Consider the following 18652-nt stretch of genomic DNA (forward strand, 5'->3'; position numbering starts at 1 on the left):
CATGTCAATACCTATTACAAATACAAGTAGTGATGAAGTCAATCTCCCCTCTACTTTGAGCCAGGAGAGATTGACATGCATATTATTGTTAGCTCTCCGTGTACATTTAAGGGCCAGCAGTGCTGCCCTGTTCTGTGCCAATTGTAATTTGCCTAAATCCCTCTTTGTGGCACCTGACCATACAACTGGACAACAATACAGGTGTGACAAAACTAGGGCCTGTAGGACCTGCCTTGTTGATAGTGTTGTTGAGGCAGAGCTTTATCATGGACAGACCTCTACCAATCTTACATACCATTGCATCATTGTGTTTTGTCCATGACAGTTAACAATGCAGGGTTTACTCAAAGCAATTTGTCTCCTCAACTTGCTCAATCTCCACATTATTCATTACAATATTTACTTGAGGTTTATGGTTTAGTGAATGACTTTCTCCAAATGCAATGCTTTTAGATTTTTTAAATATTTAGGACTAACATATCTTGTCCCCCATTCTGAAACTGACTTCAGCTCTTTGTTAAGTTTTGCAGTGATTTCACTTGCTGTGGTAGATTGAAGAGAACAGTGTTCATCATCATACATAGACACACAGGCTTTACTCCGAGCCAGTGGCATGTCATTAGTAAAGATTGAAAAGGTAAGGGGCAGCTGCCCTGGGGAATGCTTGACTCTACCTGGATTATGTTGGAGAGGATTACATTAAAAGGAACACCCTCTGTGTTCTGTTAGACAGGGAACTCTCAATCCACAATATAGCAGGGGATGTAAAGCCATAACACATACATTTTTCCAGCAGCAGATTATGATGAACATTGTCAAAAGCTGCACCAAAGTCTAACAAAACAGCTCCCACAATCTTTTTATCAATTTCTCGAAGCCAATCAGACATTTGTGTAAGTGCCGTCCGTACATGTTGAATGGCCTTCCTTATAAGCGTGCTGAAAATCTGTTAATTTGTTTACTGTGAAATAGCATTGTATCTAGTAAAAATAAAATCCTAAAATTTCATTTAAAGTGCTCCAATGCTTTATACTAGCATTCTTTATATAATTTCTTGGTTTCTTGGTTTCACAGTACAGTTTCTTCTTTTTGTTCAGTTTAGTCACATTTGCCAAATAGCTGTGCAGCCAGACTTATTTTACATTCATTTTGCCTCAACCATACAAATTTTCAATACCTCATCAATCAATCCACAGGGATTTAACAGTTTTTACATTCATTTTCTTAAATGGGTGCATGATTATTAGTAACCTGAATAAGCAATTTCATAAATGTGTCAAGTGCAGCATCTGGTTGCTCCTCATTACACACCACAGACCAGAAAATATTCTTTACATCTTCAACATTGGAATCACTACAACACTTATTTTAATGACCTCTTAGACCCAGCCTTTGGAACATTGGTTTTCCTAGATATGGCTACTATATCGTACCGATGGATGTTTATACTGCTATAGAGTAGCAGCATTAGTAAAGATGTGATCAATACATGTGGATGATTTCATTTCTGTGCTGTTTGTAAATACCCTAGTAGGTTGACTGATAACCAATGCCTGCAACCCTGGTTCAGGTTACAGTTTGAAGCTTTTTCTTGAGTGGGCAGCTTGATGAAAGCCTGTAAATATTTATGTCACCAAGAAAATATACAGTACCACTTGATATCACATACATCAATCATGCATTTCACACATAATATCCAGATACTGACTGTTAGCACTTGGTCGATAGCAGCTTCCCACAAGAATGGGCTTTAGGTGAGGCAAGTGAACCTGAAGTCATATTACTGCAACAGCATTTGACATGCAATCCTCTCTAAGCTTTACAGAAATATGACTGAACATACACGGCAATACATCCACCATTGGCATTCCTGTCTCTTCTGAAGATATTGAAACCATGTATTGATACCGCTGTATTGTCAACGGTATTATGCGAGTTTCAGAAATAATCAGTATATGAATGTTATGTTACTAGCAAGTTATCGATTTCATGAACCTTGTTTCTTAGGCTACATATGCTAATGTGGCTTTTTCCCCACTTTTATAGGATTCTTGATGGATAAGCATCCCAGTAAAGCAATAAAAACAGAGGTAGACATGACAGTGATATTTATGTTTGAGCTGATAGTGCAGTGTAACTATTCCCTCCGCAAGGCAATCAAACAAGCTAAGCGTCAGTATAGAGACAAAGTAGAATCTCAATACAACAGCTCAGACACAAGAGGTATGTGGCAGGGTCTACAGTCAATCACGGATTACAAAAAGAAAACCAGCCCAGTTACGGACCAGGATGTCTTGCTCCTAGGCAGACTAAATAACTTTTTTGCCCGCTTTGAGGACAATACAGTGCCACTGACACTGCCCGCAACTAAAACATGCGGACTCTCCTTCACTGCAGCCAACGTGAGGAAAACATTTAAACGTGTCAACCCTCGCAAGGCTGCAGGCCCAGACGGCATCCCCAGCCGCGCCCTCAGAGCATGCGCAGACCAGCTGGCTGGTGTGTTTACGGACATATTCAATCAATCCCTATCCCAGTCTGTTGTTCCCACATGCTTCAAGAGGGCCACCATTGTTCCTGTTCCCAAGAAAGCTAAGTTAACTGAGCTAAATGACTACCGCCCCGTAGCACTCACTTCCGTCATCATGAAGTGCTTTGAGAGACTAGTCAAGGACCATCACCTCCACCCTACCTGACACCCTAGACCCACTCCAATTTGATGACCGCCCAAATAGGTCCACAGACCATGCAATCTCAACCACACTGCCCTAACCCATCTGGACAAGAGGAATACCTATGTGAGAATGCTGTTCATCCACTACAGCTCGGCATTTAACACCATAGTGCCCTACAAGCTCGTCATCGAGCTCGAGACCCTGGGTCTCGACCCCGCCCTGTGCAACTGGGTACTGGACTTCCTGACGGGCCGCCCCCAGGTGGTGAGGGTAGGCAACAACATTTCCACCCCGCTGATCCTCAACACTGGGGCCCCACAAGGGTGCTTTCTGAGCCCTCTCCTGTACTCCCTGTTCACCCACGACTGCGTGGCCACGCACGCCTCCAACTCAATCATCAAGTTTGCGGACGACACAACAGTGGTAGGCTTGATTACCAACAATGACGAGACGGCCTACAGGGAGGAGGTGAGGGCCCTCGGAGTGTGGTGTCAGGAAAATAACCTCACACTCAACGTCAACAAAACTAAGGAGATGATTGTGGACTTCAGGAAACAGCAGAGGGAACACCCCCCTATCCACATTGATGGGACAGTAGTGGAGAGGGTAGTAAGTTTTAAGGTCCTCGGTGTACACATCACAGACAAACTGAATTGGTCCACCCACACAGACAGTATCGTGAAGAAGGCGCAGCAGCGCCTCTTCAACCTCAGGAGGCTGAAGAAATTTGGCTTGTCACCAAAAGCACTCAAACTTCTACAGATGCACAATCGAGAGCATCCTGGCGGGCTGTATCACCGCCTGGTACGGCAACTGCTCCGCCCACAACCGTAAGGCTCTCCAGAGGGTAGTGAGGTCTGCACAACGCATCACTGGGGGCAAACTACCTGCCCTCCAGGACACCTACACCACCCGATGTCACAGGAAGGCCATAAAGATCATCAAGGACAACAACCACCCGAGCCACTGCCTGTTCACCCTGCTATCATCCAAAGCTGGGACCGAGAGACTGAAAAACAGCTTCTATCTCAAGGCCATCAGACTGTTAAACAGCCACCACTAACATTGAGTGGCTGCTGCCAACACACTGATTCAACTCCAGCCACTTTAATGGGGCGGCAGCGTAGCCTAGTGGTTAGAGCGTTGGACTAGTGACCAGAAGGTTGTGAGTTCAAACCCCCGAGCTGACAAGGTACAAATCTGTCGTTCTGCCCCTGAACAGGCACTGTTCCCAGGCCGTCATTGAAAATAAGAATATGTTCTTAACTGACTTGCCTGGTTAAATAAAGGTAAAAAATAAAAATAAAAAAATAAATAATGGGAATTGACGGGAAATGTAAAATATATCACTAGCCACTTTAAACATCTATAACCTAATATAATGTTTACATACCCTACATTATTCATCTCATATGTATATACTGTACTCTATATCATATAATAATAATAATATCATCTACAGCATCTTTATGTAATACATGTATCACTAGCCACTTTGTTTACATACTCATCTCATATGATATACTGCACTCAATACCATCTACTGTATCTTGCCTATGCCGCTCTGTACCATCACTCATTCATATCTTTATGTACATATTCTTTATCCCCTTACACTTGTGTCTATAAGGTTGTAGTTTTGGAATTGTTAGCTAGATTACTTGTTGGTTATTACTGCATTGTCGGAACTAGAAGCAGAAGAATTTCGCTACACTCACATTAACATCTGCTAACCATGTGTATGTGACAAATAAAATTTGATTTTGATTTGAGTGTGAGCTGCACACAGTGTGTGATGCAATGTGTGATGCACGTGACAACTAGATAACTGAGGAAACAAAACATAATTGGAGTTTAAAGTCAAGACGGTCTTTGCATATTCATGAAGCTAGCATGGCATCTCACTCCCCATTGAATACAGGCGGTTGACATCAACACCCCTCATCGAATACACATTTTTTTTTTTAAGTATTCAAAATTACGAGATGTATTCACCAAATCCAAAGAGATGAATAGACGGGAGCTTGACAGACCCCCGATCCGCTCTGTGGACCACGAAATATCCCATTGTTAGGGCAGAGACAAGCATCTCATCATTATATCCACAGTATCTCTGCCCAGACACACCCCAACCAATGATCCCAAACACATTTCATACAAAAAGCTTTATTCCAATTCTTGCATAACTCTATAACTGTACTTGACATCTATACACATTCAGACAGAGCTAACCACAGTTAAAGTGCTATATCTTTTATTTTCTTCCTATAGGAAAGCTGTGATATGTACAGAGAGAGCAGAGAGAGAGCAAGCGGAACTAGGTACAACATGTCCCTCATCCCGAATACAGAGTAAGCTATCGTTCCAATCCCCTAGTGTGGGGGTAGAAAACCCGGGTCTTGGAATGCTGCAGGTTTTTGAGTTGACAGTTTTTTGCTTCAGACCTAGGAGACATGAAGGTGAAATATAGTCAATAAGATATTGATCAATTAACTCAATTGGAGAGGTGATAAGAGATATGGTGCCTGGTTGGAACTAAACCCTGCAACACCTGGTCACTCCAGGACCAGGGTTAAGGCCAAGAGCTTAGGCGACTGAAGGTGAGTGAGAGTGAGGACAGTCAGTCAAAGAGTGAGAGTGTGGACAGTCAGTGGAGCACAGTCAGTCAAACAAGCAGGCACAGAAGGGAATTTAAGTGTCTGAATCCACACGCAGAGCACTTCAGTCCACCTTTACACACACAAGCACCGTCATTTTTTTTACTGTAAGCCTACATTTTTACATGGTACTGGAAATATGGGAACTGCATAATGTAATTGTTTACAATGCAATTGACAAAACCAATCCCTGATAGACATGCCAAAATATATGTTACTTTGCTCAACAACACACAACAGAAAGACAGACAGGCAGAAGCACATGTATCTTGAGGCGCCCAGTGGACAAGTCCTTGACGAGCAATTCCTCGTGGTGAAGCATTAGGTGGAAAAACACCAAAGTAGAAGTCAGGAGACAGTTTCCACACACACACACACACACACACACACACACACACACACACACACACACACACACACACACACACACACACACACACACACACACACACACACACACACACACACACACACACACACACACACACACACACACACGAGCAGCAGTGAAATATTAAGACACAATAGCAGAAGCAGCAATCAGGTGACTGGGGAGAGGCAGGCATGGTTGAAGGTACCTCTGGACTGATGAGGTAGGCTGGGTTAGAGACAAGGGTGGGTTTATTGTACATTGTGGTGGGTGTGTGTGGTGTTCACAGGTAAGGCTGGGGGTAGAGGTGAGGTAGGCTGAGAGATTATAAGGGGTTGTGAGAAAAGTCCCTCGTGGTGATGAGAACACTAAGGCCATGATGGGGAGCACTACATACAGTTGTATGTGCATTAGTGAGAGACAGATACGAAAAAAAAGAGAGAACGCAAGAAAGAGAAACAGGATCAAAGCGCCATCTTTCCCTTATAATACATTTTTCTTTCTTCCCCCTCTCCTTTCCTCCTCCCCGGTGTATTCCTCTAGTAGTCCTTTATTCCAGTGTTGGGGGAACAGGCCCTCTGTCGTTTCACAGAGCCCTCTTGTCAGTAGTAAAGACTATGTACATCGCCCCTCCCCACAAATCCCACCCCCCTTAATAAGTCCCCCACACATTCCTCTGCAAAGCTCTGGAGCAGCAGCAAACTGAGAGCCCTCCCTCCCTTTCCTTCCCTTTCGATCATTCTTCCGTAGCTTTCTGAATGCCAAATTGAAACTATTCCCAATGAACTCCAGGAGCAATATGGTATGAATTCCACCGAGCCCATCGGAAGGCAAGGTGAAGGAATGACCATATGAAAACAGGAGTGCCTAAGGGTTGTTTCAAAGCTACACCTTCTCCCCTAGCTTCCTTCGCTTCCTCTCTCATACGTTCCTCTCCTTTTTCTCCACCTGGTGGGAGTATAACGCGGTTTAATGTACCGCACTGCATGTACACACGCAAGCACACAAATACTCGTCGCTCATCTTTTCAGCAGTATTCACAGCCAATCTTCACAGTAGAAAAAAATAATAATAGTAGTTTCACAGCCACAGCACAAGAGCACCGTAACACAGACATTGACAGCTCATCTCCTAATTGCTTTGTGTGTATCAGAGTACACACACAACCAGGGGTTGGAACCAGTTCAGGGAACAGAACCAAAAACCGTAAAAGAACTAAACATTTCAAGGGACAGAACAGAGAACGAAAGTGATCTATACTGTTCCGGATCACAACCGTTATTTTAAAAGAATGGGAACCGGTTAATAATGTTCTTTTACTTTCCGGGCATTTTTTTTTCCAGTCCCACAAAAAAATGCAACCAAGCACCTTGGTTGGTCACTCAGAAACATATTCCAGTGTCTGCCTGCCTGCCAGCTGAAAATGATTCAGATATTTTTATTAGAGAACAATGGATTAACTTGTTCAATGGTAGTTAAGGATAGTTATCAGGTTTCACATTGGATTTATTAACTACAAAATGCAGTTAAATTTTTTTTTTTTTATCTCTGGTGCCGCTCTGCACACACAAGCGTGTTCGCTAGCTCGCTAGCGCTGGTCTAGGCGGAATTATGTGTAATGTCAAGGAAACGAGTCATGGTCAAGGGCTAGCTCTGGTTCAACATTAGTCAACCCAACTCTCTGAAGTTCAAAGACATTCAAAGTTCCTTCATAGAAGCTCCTCCTCCGTAGGTATAATTCTGTGGGCCTAATTCAGATAATGTATGTCATAACAACAAGATGCCCAGCTCTTCATGCCCAGCACTCTTCTCACCCGCAAAATTTCAGTCTCATCTCGTACACTACACGACACTTGTCTGTCCAATGCATGTACATAGCATACCTACTCCATTCATTGGTGAAGTCATTTAATGTCGAGCTAAATGTTTAAAAAAACAAAAAAATATGGAGATTTAAAAAAGCAACAGAAAGGACCTATATAAAACATACTTTTTGGGGGATTCGAACCAGTTCATAACTTTATTTTTCTGGTTGGAACAGTTAAATGGAATGAAAATAATTTTGGTTGCAACCCCGGTACACAAACCACGTCATCCATAGTGGGCTGGCTCTCTATAACCAGTCTCTCCGTAGGGAGCCCAGTCCAATGTCAACTGCTTGACTGAGGGATAGCAATTAGCATCTCGCTAATTAGCAACCTCAGTGAAAGGCTGTCCAGGAGTGATCCATTTGTCAGTTAAACTGAAGGCCACACCCCCTCACACCCCTCCTCCTGAATGTGAGGAACCTATGTGTCTGTCAAAGGTGGGGAGCGGGTCAACAACTCACAACTTCCTGTTCCGCGGTGATGACATTTCCTGATTCCGGTCAGGCGCTGGCTCCATCGTCATCATTAGCGACGCGGCCACCGCTCGTCCCGTGGGTGATACGGGTGGGTGAGGCAACGACGAGATCACGCTGGCTACTGTGCCGTGATTGGGATTCCAGTCGGTGGAGGCTGCTGTGAGTGGACAGCGGATGGTCGAGGTGAGGCATGCTGCTGTGGGGGTGTATTGTTTGCTCCTCGCCGCCTCTGTAACTACAGGGGGTGTAGCTGGGGGTTGAGGAAAGAGAGGGGAAGGAGAGGTTAGTTCAGTAGCCCAGCACTTTGTGTACAGCATCCACACCAGCAGGTATGTCAGCTATGCTCTCTAAACTCATTAAGTCTTATATAGCCAGGAACTTTTATCTCAGTTATATAACAGATGGATAAGAAGCTGTATACAGACAGAGGATCTCTTGAGGGGCCATATCTAAAACAGGGAAGCCTGATTCCAGTTTTATCACGTAATCATTTTTGACTGTAAAAACTGCTCATATGTGGCATCTGTAGCCAACCCTCCCCTCCCTCCTTTACTCCCTCTCCTACCGTCCATCTCGGGAGCGATGCAGGCTGCCATGGTAACTGGTCTTGCTGTGCATGCTGCCAGCCTTGCTGCGGGTGGAGGAGGCGTGGCCCAGAGAGTGAATTGGTCCACGGTCGTCGGGGGCGTGTCTAGGGTCATCAGGCTCTTCCAGAATGGCCAGGTGAGTGGAAGAGGCGTGGGTGGAGGTGCCCTGGAGGGAGGGGAGGGGGGATTAGGAATTAAAAACAGGAATTAGTTATGTAATATAATATCACCCTAACATTATTATTACGGTTAGAAACATGTGAGGTGACAAGGTCATGGTGCCAGTCTTACCTGGGTGGAGGTTCCCCGTGATTTCCTGATGATGGGGGTGTGGGGGTCTCTCAGTAGAGATTGGGCAAAGTCTGGCTCCTGGAGCACCTGTCTGCTCTCATTCACCCCACTACTGCAGAAGGGAGGGGTGAGGGAGAGGGGGATGGAGGTGTGCAGGGAGAGAGGAGTTGGTGGGTGAGAGGGGTGAGGCATCAGAGGACATGGAGTGCGTGGAGGGGGAGGGAGGGAGAGTGGCAAGGCAGAAGAGGAGGGATGGCAGAGAGTGGGGAGAGAAAGTGAGTGACACAAGGAGGATGGCAGGGAAAGAGGGAAGGCAGAGGGGTGGGAGAGACTCAGAGAAGAGATGGAGAGATGAAGGAAGGAGAGAGGGTTGGGGCGAGCGGAGGAGGAGGAAGGGGTTAATGTTCTGTAATTGAGGGTGGGAGAACAGGTGCAGAAAATAACCTAATCACCATGGAGACCGGGTTATGGGAAGTGTGTGCGTGTGTTTGTGCTAGGATGGAATAAGGCTTTTAAGCCTATGCAATTTATACCAAATGACATTTTCACATCCACGTTGCTCAAATTGTTCATTTTTATATTTTCTAGCGAGTGGTTCTACACTACTAAGTAGACAACTTACCGGCTTGAAATTAGAAATACACACATTTAAGGTAGGACCAGCGATATGACGTAGGTGCACAAAGTAAACAGCATAGTGGGTCAATTTCCGCAACAACTAAATGCGTTGACACGAGAGAATAAACTTCGCTCATCGCAATATCTGAGGTGCTGCTCGTGGCATCGTAATTTCAGACACACAAACATAAACACTCTCTCTGCTTACTCTTTGCGTCTGCGTCCTTGTAGGAAGCTGGCCCATTCGAAGCAGGTCTTCTTGCTGCCTACCCAGAAAACCGAAGGAATTCCCACCACCAGCATCATCATGTACTTAATGAGGAACAGGGTCAGATCTGGGTGACTGGTCTGCTCAACCTAGACAGAGAGGGAGGGTGGGGGGGGGTGAGTGACTTGTCCAAAATTGACAAAAACTGCTTCGCTTGTACTAATAATACTACATACTTTTTAAACATACTGTTTTTTTTTTTTAAACAACACATTAGGGTCATCCTACTGAGATTGCCTCATCTAAAACACAATTGCGTTGATTCACGCAATGGGTTCATTTTGGTACAGCGCGTCCCCTCGGCTGATTCTCATCCTTAATAGTTCTACTGGATGGAATGCCAACATGAGTTTCACATCCTGGCATTTAAAGCATACTACATTTTCAATATTGCACATACCATGAAACATACTTTTTTCACATACCCAAACTGCCTACTATTTAGAACGCAAGTAAGGGTATGATCAGAAACACTGGCAGATCAAAACAACTACTCAACCTAACAGAGAGCGAATGCACTGCTCACTGCCCAAAGACAATCATCCCTTCTGCACATGCCAACCCAGTGTGTGTGTGTGTGTGTGTGTGTGTGTGTGTGTGTGTGTGTGTGTGTGTGTGTGTGTGTGTGTGTGTGTGTGTGTGTGTGTGTGTGTGTGTGTGTGTGTGTGTGTGTGTGTGTGTGTGTATAAGAGAGAGAGTCAGACGGGGTTGCTACCTGTCGTCTAAAAACACAACTCCCTCTTGTGGCGATAAACAGCATCACCGATCAAAATGTGCCACACACACACTGACTGCACAAACAGACACACACACACAGACGTTAAAACACACACACGCAGGGACCTCCTTGGGCGCGATCAGGTGACATGGAGCAAAATTGGAATTCCAGAGCGACTATGAGATACAGAGGGGTTCACTGCATGGGGAGGCTTTTCCTGATAATTTTCCGTCATGCCAATAAAGCATTTGAAATTGTTTCTCTCTCACTCTCAATTCAGAGGCAAACAGTATTATTAGTACTATTGCAGCAGTAATGTCCATTCTTCACAACTTTTTAAATAACGTAACCTCTCTATTGCAGAGGCAGATACACATCCACTTTCAATTGATATCGGCCGGGAAGATGAAAGGCTTTCACCAACTGGTAATCTATGTGCGGTCGGTGTGTGTCCAATAGAGACAGTGTGAGTGAGCACAAGTGTTGCATTCTGTTATTCATTTAGTGCCCGATGACAAAACAACCTTATCCTCCCCCCTTCCCCGTCTCTTCCCACAACCATTACAGAGGCATCACACAATACGGCCAGCTAAGCGTGACTGAACAAGCCCTCAGAGAGAGAAAGAGAGAGAAGGAAGCAATCATTCCTCTTTCCCTTCCCCCAGCTAACTCTCAACAACCTACACACACTGCAGATAGGGTGACCACATTTAAAACACCAAAATGCAGGACAATGGAATGATTTTGCAGGACATTCGCGGGTCAGTGTAGCCTAATGGCATATATTTTTATTATTACATGAATAAAAACAGCACCCCCCCCACACACACACACAAACAAAAAGCAAGCACCAAGCGTGCAAATTGAAGCGCACCTAGCCTACACTTTTACCTTGCACAAAATGTGTGGCTGTTTTAGGAAAATCTGGGAATATTTGGCCAATGAAACAGTTCTGGTTGGTCTCAGGGAATGTAAAACAGTTCGGAAGGGAGACTTAAAACTGGATTGAGTGAAGTAGTAGAACATATGTTGAATGAGTTACTAATGAGCATAGAGAGCCTTTCAGTCTAATATAGCTATTTACCTATTTTTGTAGCTCTTTGTTAGAAGCACGCTTTTTGTAAGTAGTTAACTGTCCATTTCAAGTTTAGCTGAAATTTAGCCGGAAAGGATTTAACAAATGTTATTGGCCTACGTCTCATCTTGGCTGCGCAGAATATAAGAGCTCATCAACGATTGGAGAAGTGTTTGATCACCAGTCCCACATCCTTTTGATCTTGTGATGAGGGCAATGTAGAATAGACCGGTTGGAATCGTAATTCTCATCAGTAACCACGTTTCCATCCACAGTTTTTTTGCGAATAAAGTCATACCGTAGAAAAAAATCTATCAAAACAGGTGTGATAGAATCAGGAAGTTTCGGTAAAATTTTATAAACGCTGGCAGACGTGTGCGTTCGACATGGTGGGATCCGTTTATGTCGGAGAAATTCATTATGCGAGAAATGGCGGTGGAAGCTCCTTTATGGGCAAATATCGATATAATAACCATCATATCGAAGTAAAGTCAAGTGATGATATGGTGTGTGGTCCTCCCACTACGACTTACTAGGCTACAGATGAAATCATTTAGGATGAACTTCACAGGGTGGTGAAAGTGCACAGTAATAAGCTTGATACTACTTTCCAATAAATAGAGGGTCTTATTCGGGTGACATGATGATCGATGCTTGACTGCCGTTTGACAAATACAAATATTCTCGCCCTTGTCCATAATAATCTCATATAGACTAGTTTAACTGTACTATCATAGAGCTGTTGGCTAGAGCGCACGTGCCAAGATTAAGCATGTTTGCTATTTAACGCAAAGGTTTTCATGACAAAACTGTCGGTAGAGTTAAAAATGCGATGGAAAGATAATGTTGATTTTTATTCGGTAAATGAAAACTTAAGTGAAAAAGTACATTGTGTGTACTACGACATCATGCACTCATTTTTATCTGTAACAAGTCAGTTTGGTGGATTCTAGAATATTCTCATGAAATTCTCTGTCGCCAATTGGATGGAAACCTAGCTAGTGAATTTGAAGTCTGACTGAAATACGGCACAAATAGATTTTTTCCCCCAAATTATTGGTGTTTGTTGATAAAATTATTGTTTGGTTGCAAGATGTGGGAAAAAATGTGACTGCCCACACAATCCGGGACATGTGGTCATCCTAACTGCAAGTGCTTACTAATTAAGAGGAAGCACAGAGTGGTTGGGAGTCAGAGGAGGACACTTTATACTGTGAAGTTGGGTTAGGCAGAGTAAAGTTAGTGTGTGTGCGCACTTTACAGAACTTGGGAAGCAGAGAGGAACTGGTAATAGGAGCTGTAAACTAGGGGAGATGTGAGAGAGAGAGTGAGTGAGCGAGTGAGCAGTGCGAGTACGGGCACACACACACACAGCTACAGCTACCTGGTAGGGACAGGGTATGTGGTAGTCTCTGCAGTGCTCCTGGACCCAGGTGATCTCCCAGACAGCCCTGTTGCTCTGTTCATACAGGTAGCAGGATATCACCGTGAGCAGAGGTACCAGGTAGAGCACAGAGAAAACCCCGATACGGATCATAAACTTCACCAGCTTGTCCTGGTTCTCCTTCTCCAGAGGGATCTCCATACGCACACGGTTCAGTGCCACAATGCCCACCAGTAACAGAGATACACCCACCTAGAGGCAGATAGACAGGGACTAGTTTAGATTAGAGCATGGCTTATTGGTCAAAGGGGCCATCTTCAGTTATTCACATTGCATTTATTTATTGTTTGTTTAGTCAGTTAAGGAGCTAGTTAAATAAATATTAATAGCATGAACGCTCACCGCCACGTTGAGGCAGAGCGGTGCTAGCAGGAACCAGCGCAGTGCTGTGACGTCGTAGAGGCCTACGAAGCACACCCCACTCACACCGTCGCCCTCAATCTTGTTGAGAGCCAGCAGGGCCACGGTGAGGCAGCCGGGCAGGCCCCAAGCGCAGGTGTGGAAGAGCAGGGCCTTCTTCTCGATGGCCTCGCTGCCCCATTTGGGAACGGCCGCCAGGAACCAGGTGATGGTGAGGATGACCCACCACACACTGCCAGCCATGGTGAAGAAATACAGCACCATAAAGAACAGAGAGCACACCTGGAGGAGAGAGAGAGAGAAAGAGGAGACGAGAGAGGAGATGGGGGGAAGAGAAGAGGAAAAAGAGAAGAGGAGGAGAGAAAAGAAGAGAGGAAGAAAGGGAGACGAGAACATGGCTTAGAGAAGAAGACTGAAGAATGTTTTACATGTGTATCGGGAACATCATTTCTGCATTTTTTGATGTACACTAGTAGCCATGAACATCAGAGAAAATAATGTATTATTTAATCAATCAATCACTAAGCAGATGGGTCACCTACCTTGTTGTGTGAGCCCTGCGTGACGGTGGCCGCCCGGTACTGGGCGGGGTTCGCCGCATTGCACGCCACACTGTCCTCCAATAGGAAGCCCAGAAAGAAGACCAGTGACACCATCATGTAGCAGATGGCGTAGAAGATGATTGGCCGCTCGGGATAGCGGAACCTCGTGACGTCGATGAGAAACGTGAGGAAGGTGAAGAGCGTTGCCGCGAGACACACGATAGACACCACGCCGATGAAGTAGCGGGCGAAGGTGAGCTCCGAGCGCTGGAAGTACATGTTGGGGCAGGGGGCCGAGCAGTCGCGCGTGCCCAGGAACGAGTAGCCCAGGTCAGGCTCCATCTTGAGCTCGCGGGGGCACCAGAAGCCGTAGTCCCTCTGGATGGAGATGGGAGAGATGTCTGTGGGGTCCACGCTGGTTTGCAGGTCCACAGTACGGGGGTAGGCCTCGTCACAGTCTGGGTACCTGGGGGGGAGCGAGGGAGGGAGAGAGAGCCAAGATGAACAAAATGTGTTTGGGGTTGTGGTGGTAAGTAATTGTGGTGTCTCTGGTCAGCGAGGGTGTCTGGACAGTCTGTTTTACTTTCCTTTTAGAGGATATAGTTGAGCGAGTAGGTAATGGTTATGGGAGGGTCAGGGTGAGCGCTTAATGGTCAATCAAAAGGCAGAGATCCTCTTAAGAGTTAATTCTTTGGTCTGCATCTTTATTGTAAGGTCAACCTAGGGACGGTCCCAAACAGTACCTGCTACACTCTATCTCGTCTGGCCAGGTCACACCGAACATCTCCATGAGTTTGTTGCAGTCCCTCTTGGTGCGGTGGCACATGGCTCGGCAGGGCATGGACACGCGGCCATACTCCATACAGACTGGAGCGTAGAGGGCACATAGGAACATCCTCAGGTCCTCCGAACACTGCAGGTTCACCATGGGGTGGAAGGGCTGAGGGAGGAGAGGGGGATAGGGATGGATGGAGGAAGAGAGAGACTGATTGCTAAATACACAAACCAACAGGCACAGCTCCAGTTTCCCACGCTACAGTTGAGGTCAGGGGGAACCTGCTTGACGAGGCTCAGCTTACATGTAAATCTTTCTCACACACACACACACACACACACACACACACACACACACACACACACACACACACACACACACACACACACACACACACACACACACACACACACACACACACACACACACACACACACACACACACACACACACACACACACACACACACACACACGAAAGACCTGTTTGGTTTGTGGAGGGGAAACAGTTTGAGACACTTCTTATATCTACCTATTATGAAAAGTCCCTAGAAACACATATCTAAATAGCCATCAAAGGAGCGAGAGAGAGCGAGAGCTGTCGTCAGAAACTCCATCAATATTTAGGCCAGGATATGAAATATTCACAGAAAGCCATCACATCAGAGCACAGTCCGGACACACAAAGACAACAATCCTGGTTTGAAGAAGAAACACCAGCAGACACTCTGGCCTAGAAATATGGAGTTTGTCCATTCCTGTTCTAGCAACTAGCTAACTAGATAGTGCTTGTCTTCATGCATTTTTTGCCTTCAAGCCCTAGCAATCTGTGTAATGAGCCTTCTGTGAAAACACACGCTGAATGCAAAACACAAAATCCCACTCATTTGCTCTGTCTATCACTTTAATGCTGTGAAAAGGGATTAGTGCTGTTCCTTTAGGCATGTCAGGGCTCAAATAAAAATGGCGCACACACACACACACACCTCCCGTATACAGACGGTAAAGTCACCATCAGCGAAACAAAATCAGTGAGACCGAAGCACACAGAGGGGACTTCCTTCCGCTTGACTAATAGTCAGGAGATCAGTGTGAGGGCTTTAGACGGTCTAAATGTCACCTCATAAGAGTTCATACATCTAACACACAGATACACACAGAGGGCATGTCAAAACAACATCTGTCTGTGTGTGCAATTTGTACAATAAGAGCAGGCGCGTGTTTGTGTGTGTTAAGGTTTCCATTAGCCGATAATAGCCGGATGCTGGCTGTTAAAATAAATAGAAAAACAGAAAATTGTCTGGGGAGAAGTCAAATCATTGAGCAAAAATGCTTAATGCAATTGTGTGTTAAAAACTGTTTTTTTGGGCTACAATTTCCATTTCTCAACTGGTAATTGAAGCGCGGTTCCCATTCACCATTCAAACACATAGGCAATGGAAGGAAGGCTTCATCAGTACGTCACACACCAATTTGCATTGAGCTGGAGGCCGAATGCATTTTGAAAACATACCGTTGCTACTTAATTGTTTGAAACCTGAACGTTTTACTACACGAGGCATGTTTTACGTTGCTTCACAGTAGCCTAGTCGAAGTCCGACCATATCCGTGGAGGCAATTATTTTATAAAAGACTTCCACATGTCATTGAAACCAGTAGCCTCTCTCTCAGCTTCTATTGGTTATCAACTTTCCTTCAGTGTCCAGTAGCCAAAAGGCACATTCACACGTAGCATACTGCCTAATAACGTTAAGAAACAAATAGTTCATTAACATTAAGCCAGACGTTCTGATCTGTTGCATCAGATTCATAGCTTTTTAAATGTGTTTTTATGTAGCCTACTGGTTGTATGAGTTTGGGCTCTATCGTCCCACAACTGTCCCAGAGTTTGTTTGGGATATTTTTTCCTTGACCCGCTGACTAATAGAAGGTCAACTTTTCTACAATGGAGGATAGTAGATTGACATAGGCGGCACATCCATAAGGCTAGGGAAAGCTAAGCTTTACATAAGTAAATTGTCAAAATGATAGCCTAATCAGCCTATTCCTGTCGACACAGAAATAAAATCATTCAAAATATGCTACTACAGCATGATTTGACCACAGAGGATTATTAGCTTCCCCTAGCCTTTTTTTGGTTTTGTGTATTGTTAAAAAAATAATTGCATTGCGTACAGTAAGAAGGAAAGGCAGTGCACCCAATTTTGCCAGTTTGAGTGGCAAATACCAAATATTGTTTGTGTGTGATCAGGGGTGTATTCATTCTGCCGATTCTGTTGAACAACGTTTCTTAAAACGGAAGCATACGGAATGAAACGGGGATAAACAAGTATGTGGACACCCATTCAAATTAGTGGATTCGGCTATTTCAGCTACCCCTGCTGAAATAGGATACCACCTTTACAAGTCAGTTCATCAAATTTCTGCCCTACTAGAGCTGCCCCGGTCAACTGTAATTGTGAAATGGAAACGCTTTAAAGCAACAACGGCTCAGCCGCGAAGTGGTAGGCCACAGAAGCTCACAGAATGGGACCGCCGAGTGCTGAAGTGTGTAGCGCGTAAAAATCATGCGTCCTCGATTGCAATACTCACCACAGAGTTCCAAACTGCCTCTGGAAGCAATGTCAGCACAATAACTGTTCATCAGGAGCTGAAGTGGGTTTCCATGGCCGAACAGCCGCACACAAGCCTAAGATCACCCTGCGCAATGCCAAGAGTCGGCTGGAGTGGTATGCAGCTCGCCACCATTGGACTCTGGAGTAGTGGAAATGCATATTTTTACCTGGCAGTCCGACAGACAAATCTGGGTGGCAAAGGGCAGCAATAGGGGAGAACTCAATAAAATGACCATGATTTTGTAATGAGATGTTCAACGAGCATGTGTCCACTAGTGTAACTGAATTTGCACAGCGGAAGCTCTCATTTGCAACTGTTGGACTAATAATTATACTCTATATCAACTAGATGCAGGCAATAGTGTGCAAGGCGATATTGAATGTGTCACTGTCTGTCACCTTGATTACTCTAATACATTTTCTTGACCTGTGCACCTACGTTGTAAACTTTCATTCATAGGCTAGGTTGTAGCAACCTCATGATGGGTACAGGGAACATTTGCGTATCATGTAGTAGCCTAAACCTATGGATGTTACAATGAGCTGGTGAATGGAAAATGATTTGCACAGTCATCCAATATTCCGTAATAGAAATAAGGCAATGCTCTTCCTCATCTTAAATGGCACTGAGCGCCACTGTGCATGGGCTAGTGATTTTGCGGTTACTCATCTTGTTGGCTGACGAAAAGGAAAATGCGGACAGTTATTCTAGCATCTTCAAAGTCTGCAGTGAGGACACACATCGTTGCATCCTCGACTTGCATGTTCTGTTAAGATGAATTACCATCATCCAAATGTGATTCTCTGTGATTCTGAGTGGGTGGAAGCCCCAATGCATATGAATTAAAATGCTGCCGGTCAAATGTCCAGTGCCACGTTTTTATGACGGGAATCCTGGTGTGTGGGTGTGTATATATATATGTGCATACACACAGAGTGAGGGTAAACAGTGACTTGCCGGATAACAGAGAGAGAGAGAGAGAGAGACGTCTCAATAACAGAGAAAAAAATACAGGGAAGCATAAGAACACTGTCCCCATCATTCTCTTTCCTCAGTTTGTTACGTTACAGCCTTATTAAAAAATGTATTAAAATATTTCTCTTCAATCTATCTACAAACCCCATAATGACAAAGCGAAAACAGGTTTAGACATTTTTGTACATTGAAAAAAATATTTTATTTACATAAGTATTCAGACCCTTTGTTATGAGACTCGAATTTTAGATCAGAGGAATCCTGTTTCCATTGATCATCCTTGAGATGTTTCTACAACTTGGAGTCCACATGATTGGATATGATTTGGAAAGGCACAC

The 18652-nt window shown here is 44.7% G+C and overlaps 1 protein-coding gene across 3 annotated transcripts in view; it reads right to left on the reverse strand.

The window, feature by feature from the left end:
- Nucleotides 1-4838: 4838 nt before the first annotated feature.
- LOC124046323 (frizzled-3-like) overlaps nucleotides 4839-18652 on the reverse strand; it is a 34461-nt gene continuing 20647 nt past the window's right edge. The window contains exons 2-10 of one of the 3 annotated variants that reach the window (XM_046366577.1): nucleotides 14693-14889; nucleotides 13950-14415; nucleotides 13390-13689; nucleotides 12988-13239; nucleotides 9751-9899; nucleotides 8925-9036; nucleotides 8612-8799; nucleotides 8032-8296; nucleotides 4839-5119 (exon numbers count right to left, since the gene is read on the reverse strand). In XM_046366577.1, the coding sequence (XP_046222533.1) occupies nucleotides 8071-8296; nucleotides 8612-8799; nucleotides 8925-9036; nucleotides 9751-9899; nucleotides 12988-13239; nucleotides 13390-13689; nucleotides 13950-14415; nucleotides 14693-14889 (1890 nt within the window). In that variant the 3' untranslated portion in view covers nucleotides 4839-5119; nucleotides 8032-8070. Of the gene's footprint in view, nucleotides 5120-6353; nucleotides 8297-8611; nucleotides 8800-8924; nucleotides 9037-9750; nucleotides 9900-12987; nucleotides 13240-13389; nucleotides 13690-13949; nucleotides 14416-14692; nucleotides 14890-18652 lie in introns of those variants that run through there. The other 2 variants (XM_046366578.1, XM_046366576.1) reach the window with 2 other exon arrangements.

Source organism: Oncorhynchus gorbuscha, linkage group LG10, assembly GCF_021184085.1.
Source record: "Oncorhynchus gorbuscha isolate QuinsamMale2020 ecotype Even-year linkage group LG10, OgorEven_v1.0, whole genome shotgun sequence".
NCBI lineage: Eukaryota > Metazoa > Chordata > Actinopteri > Salmoniformes > Salmonidae > Oncorhynchus > Oncorhynchus gorbuscha.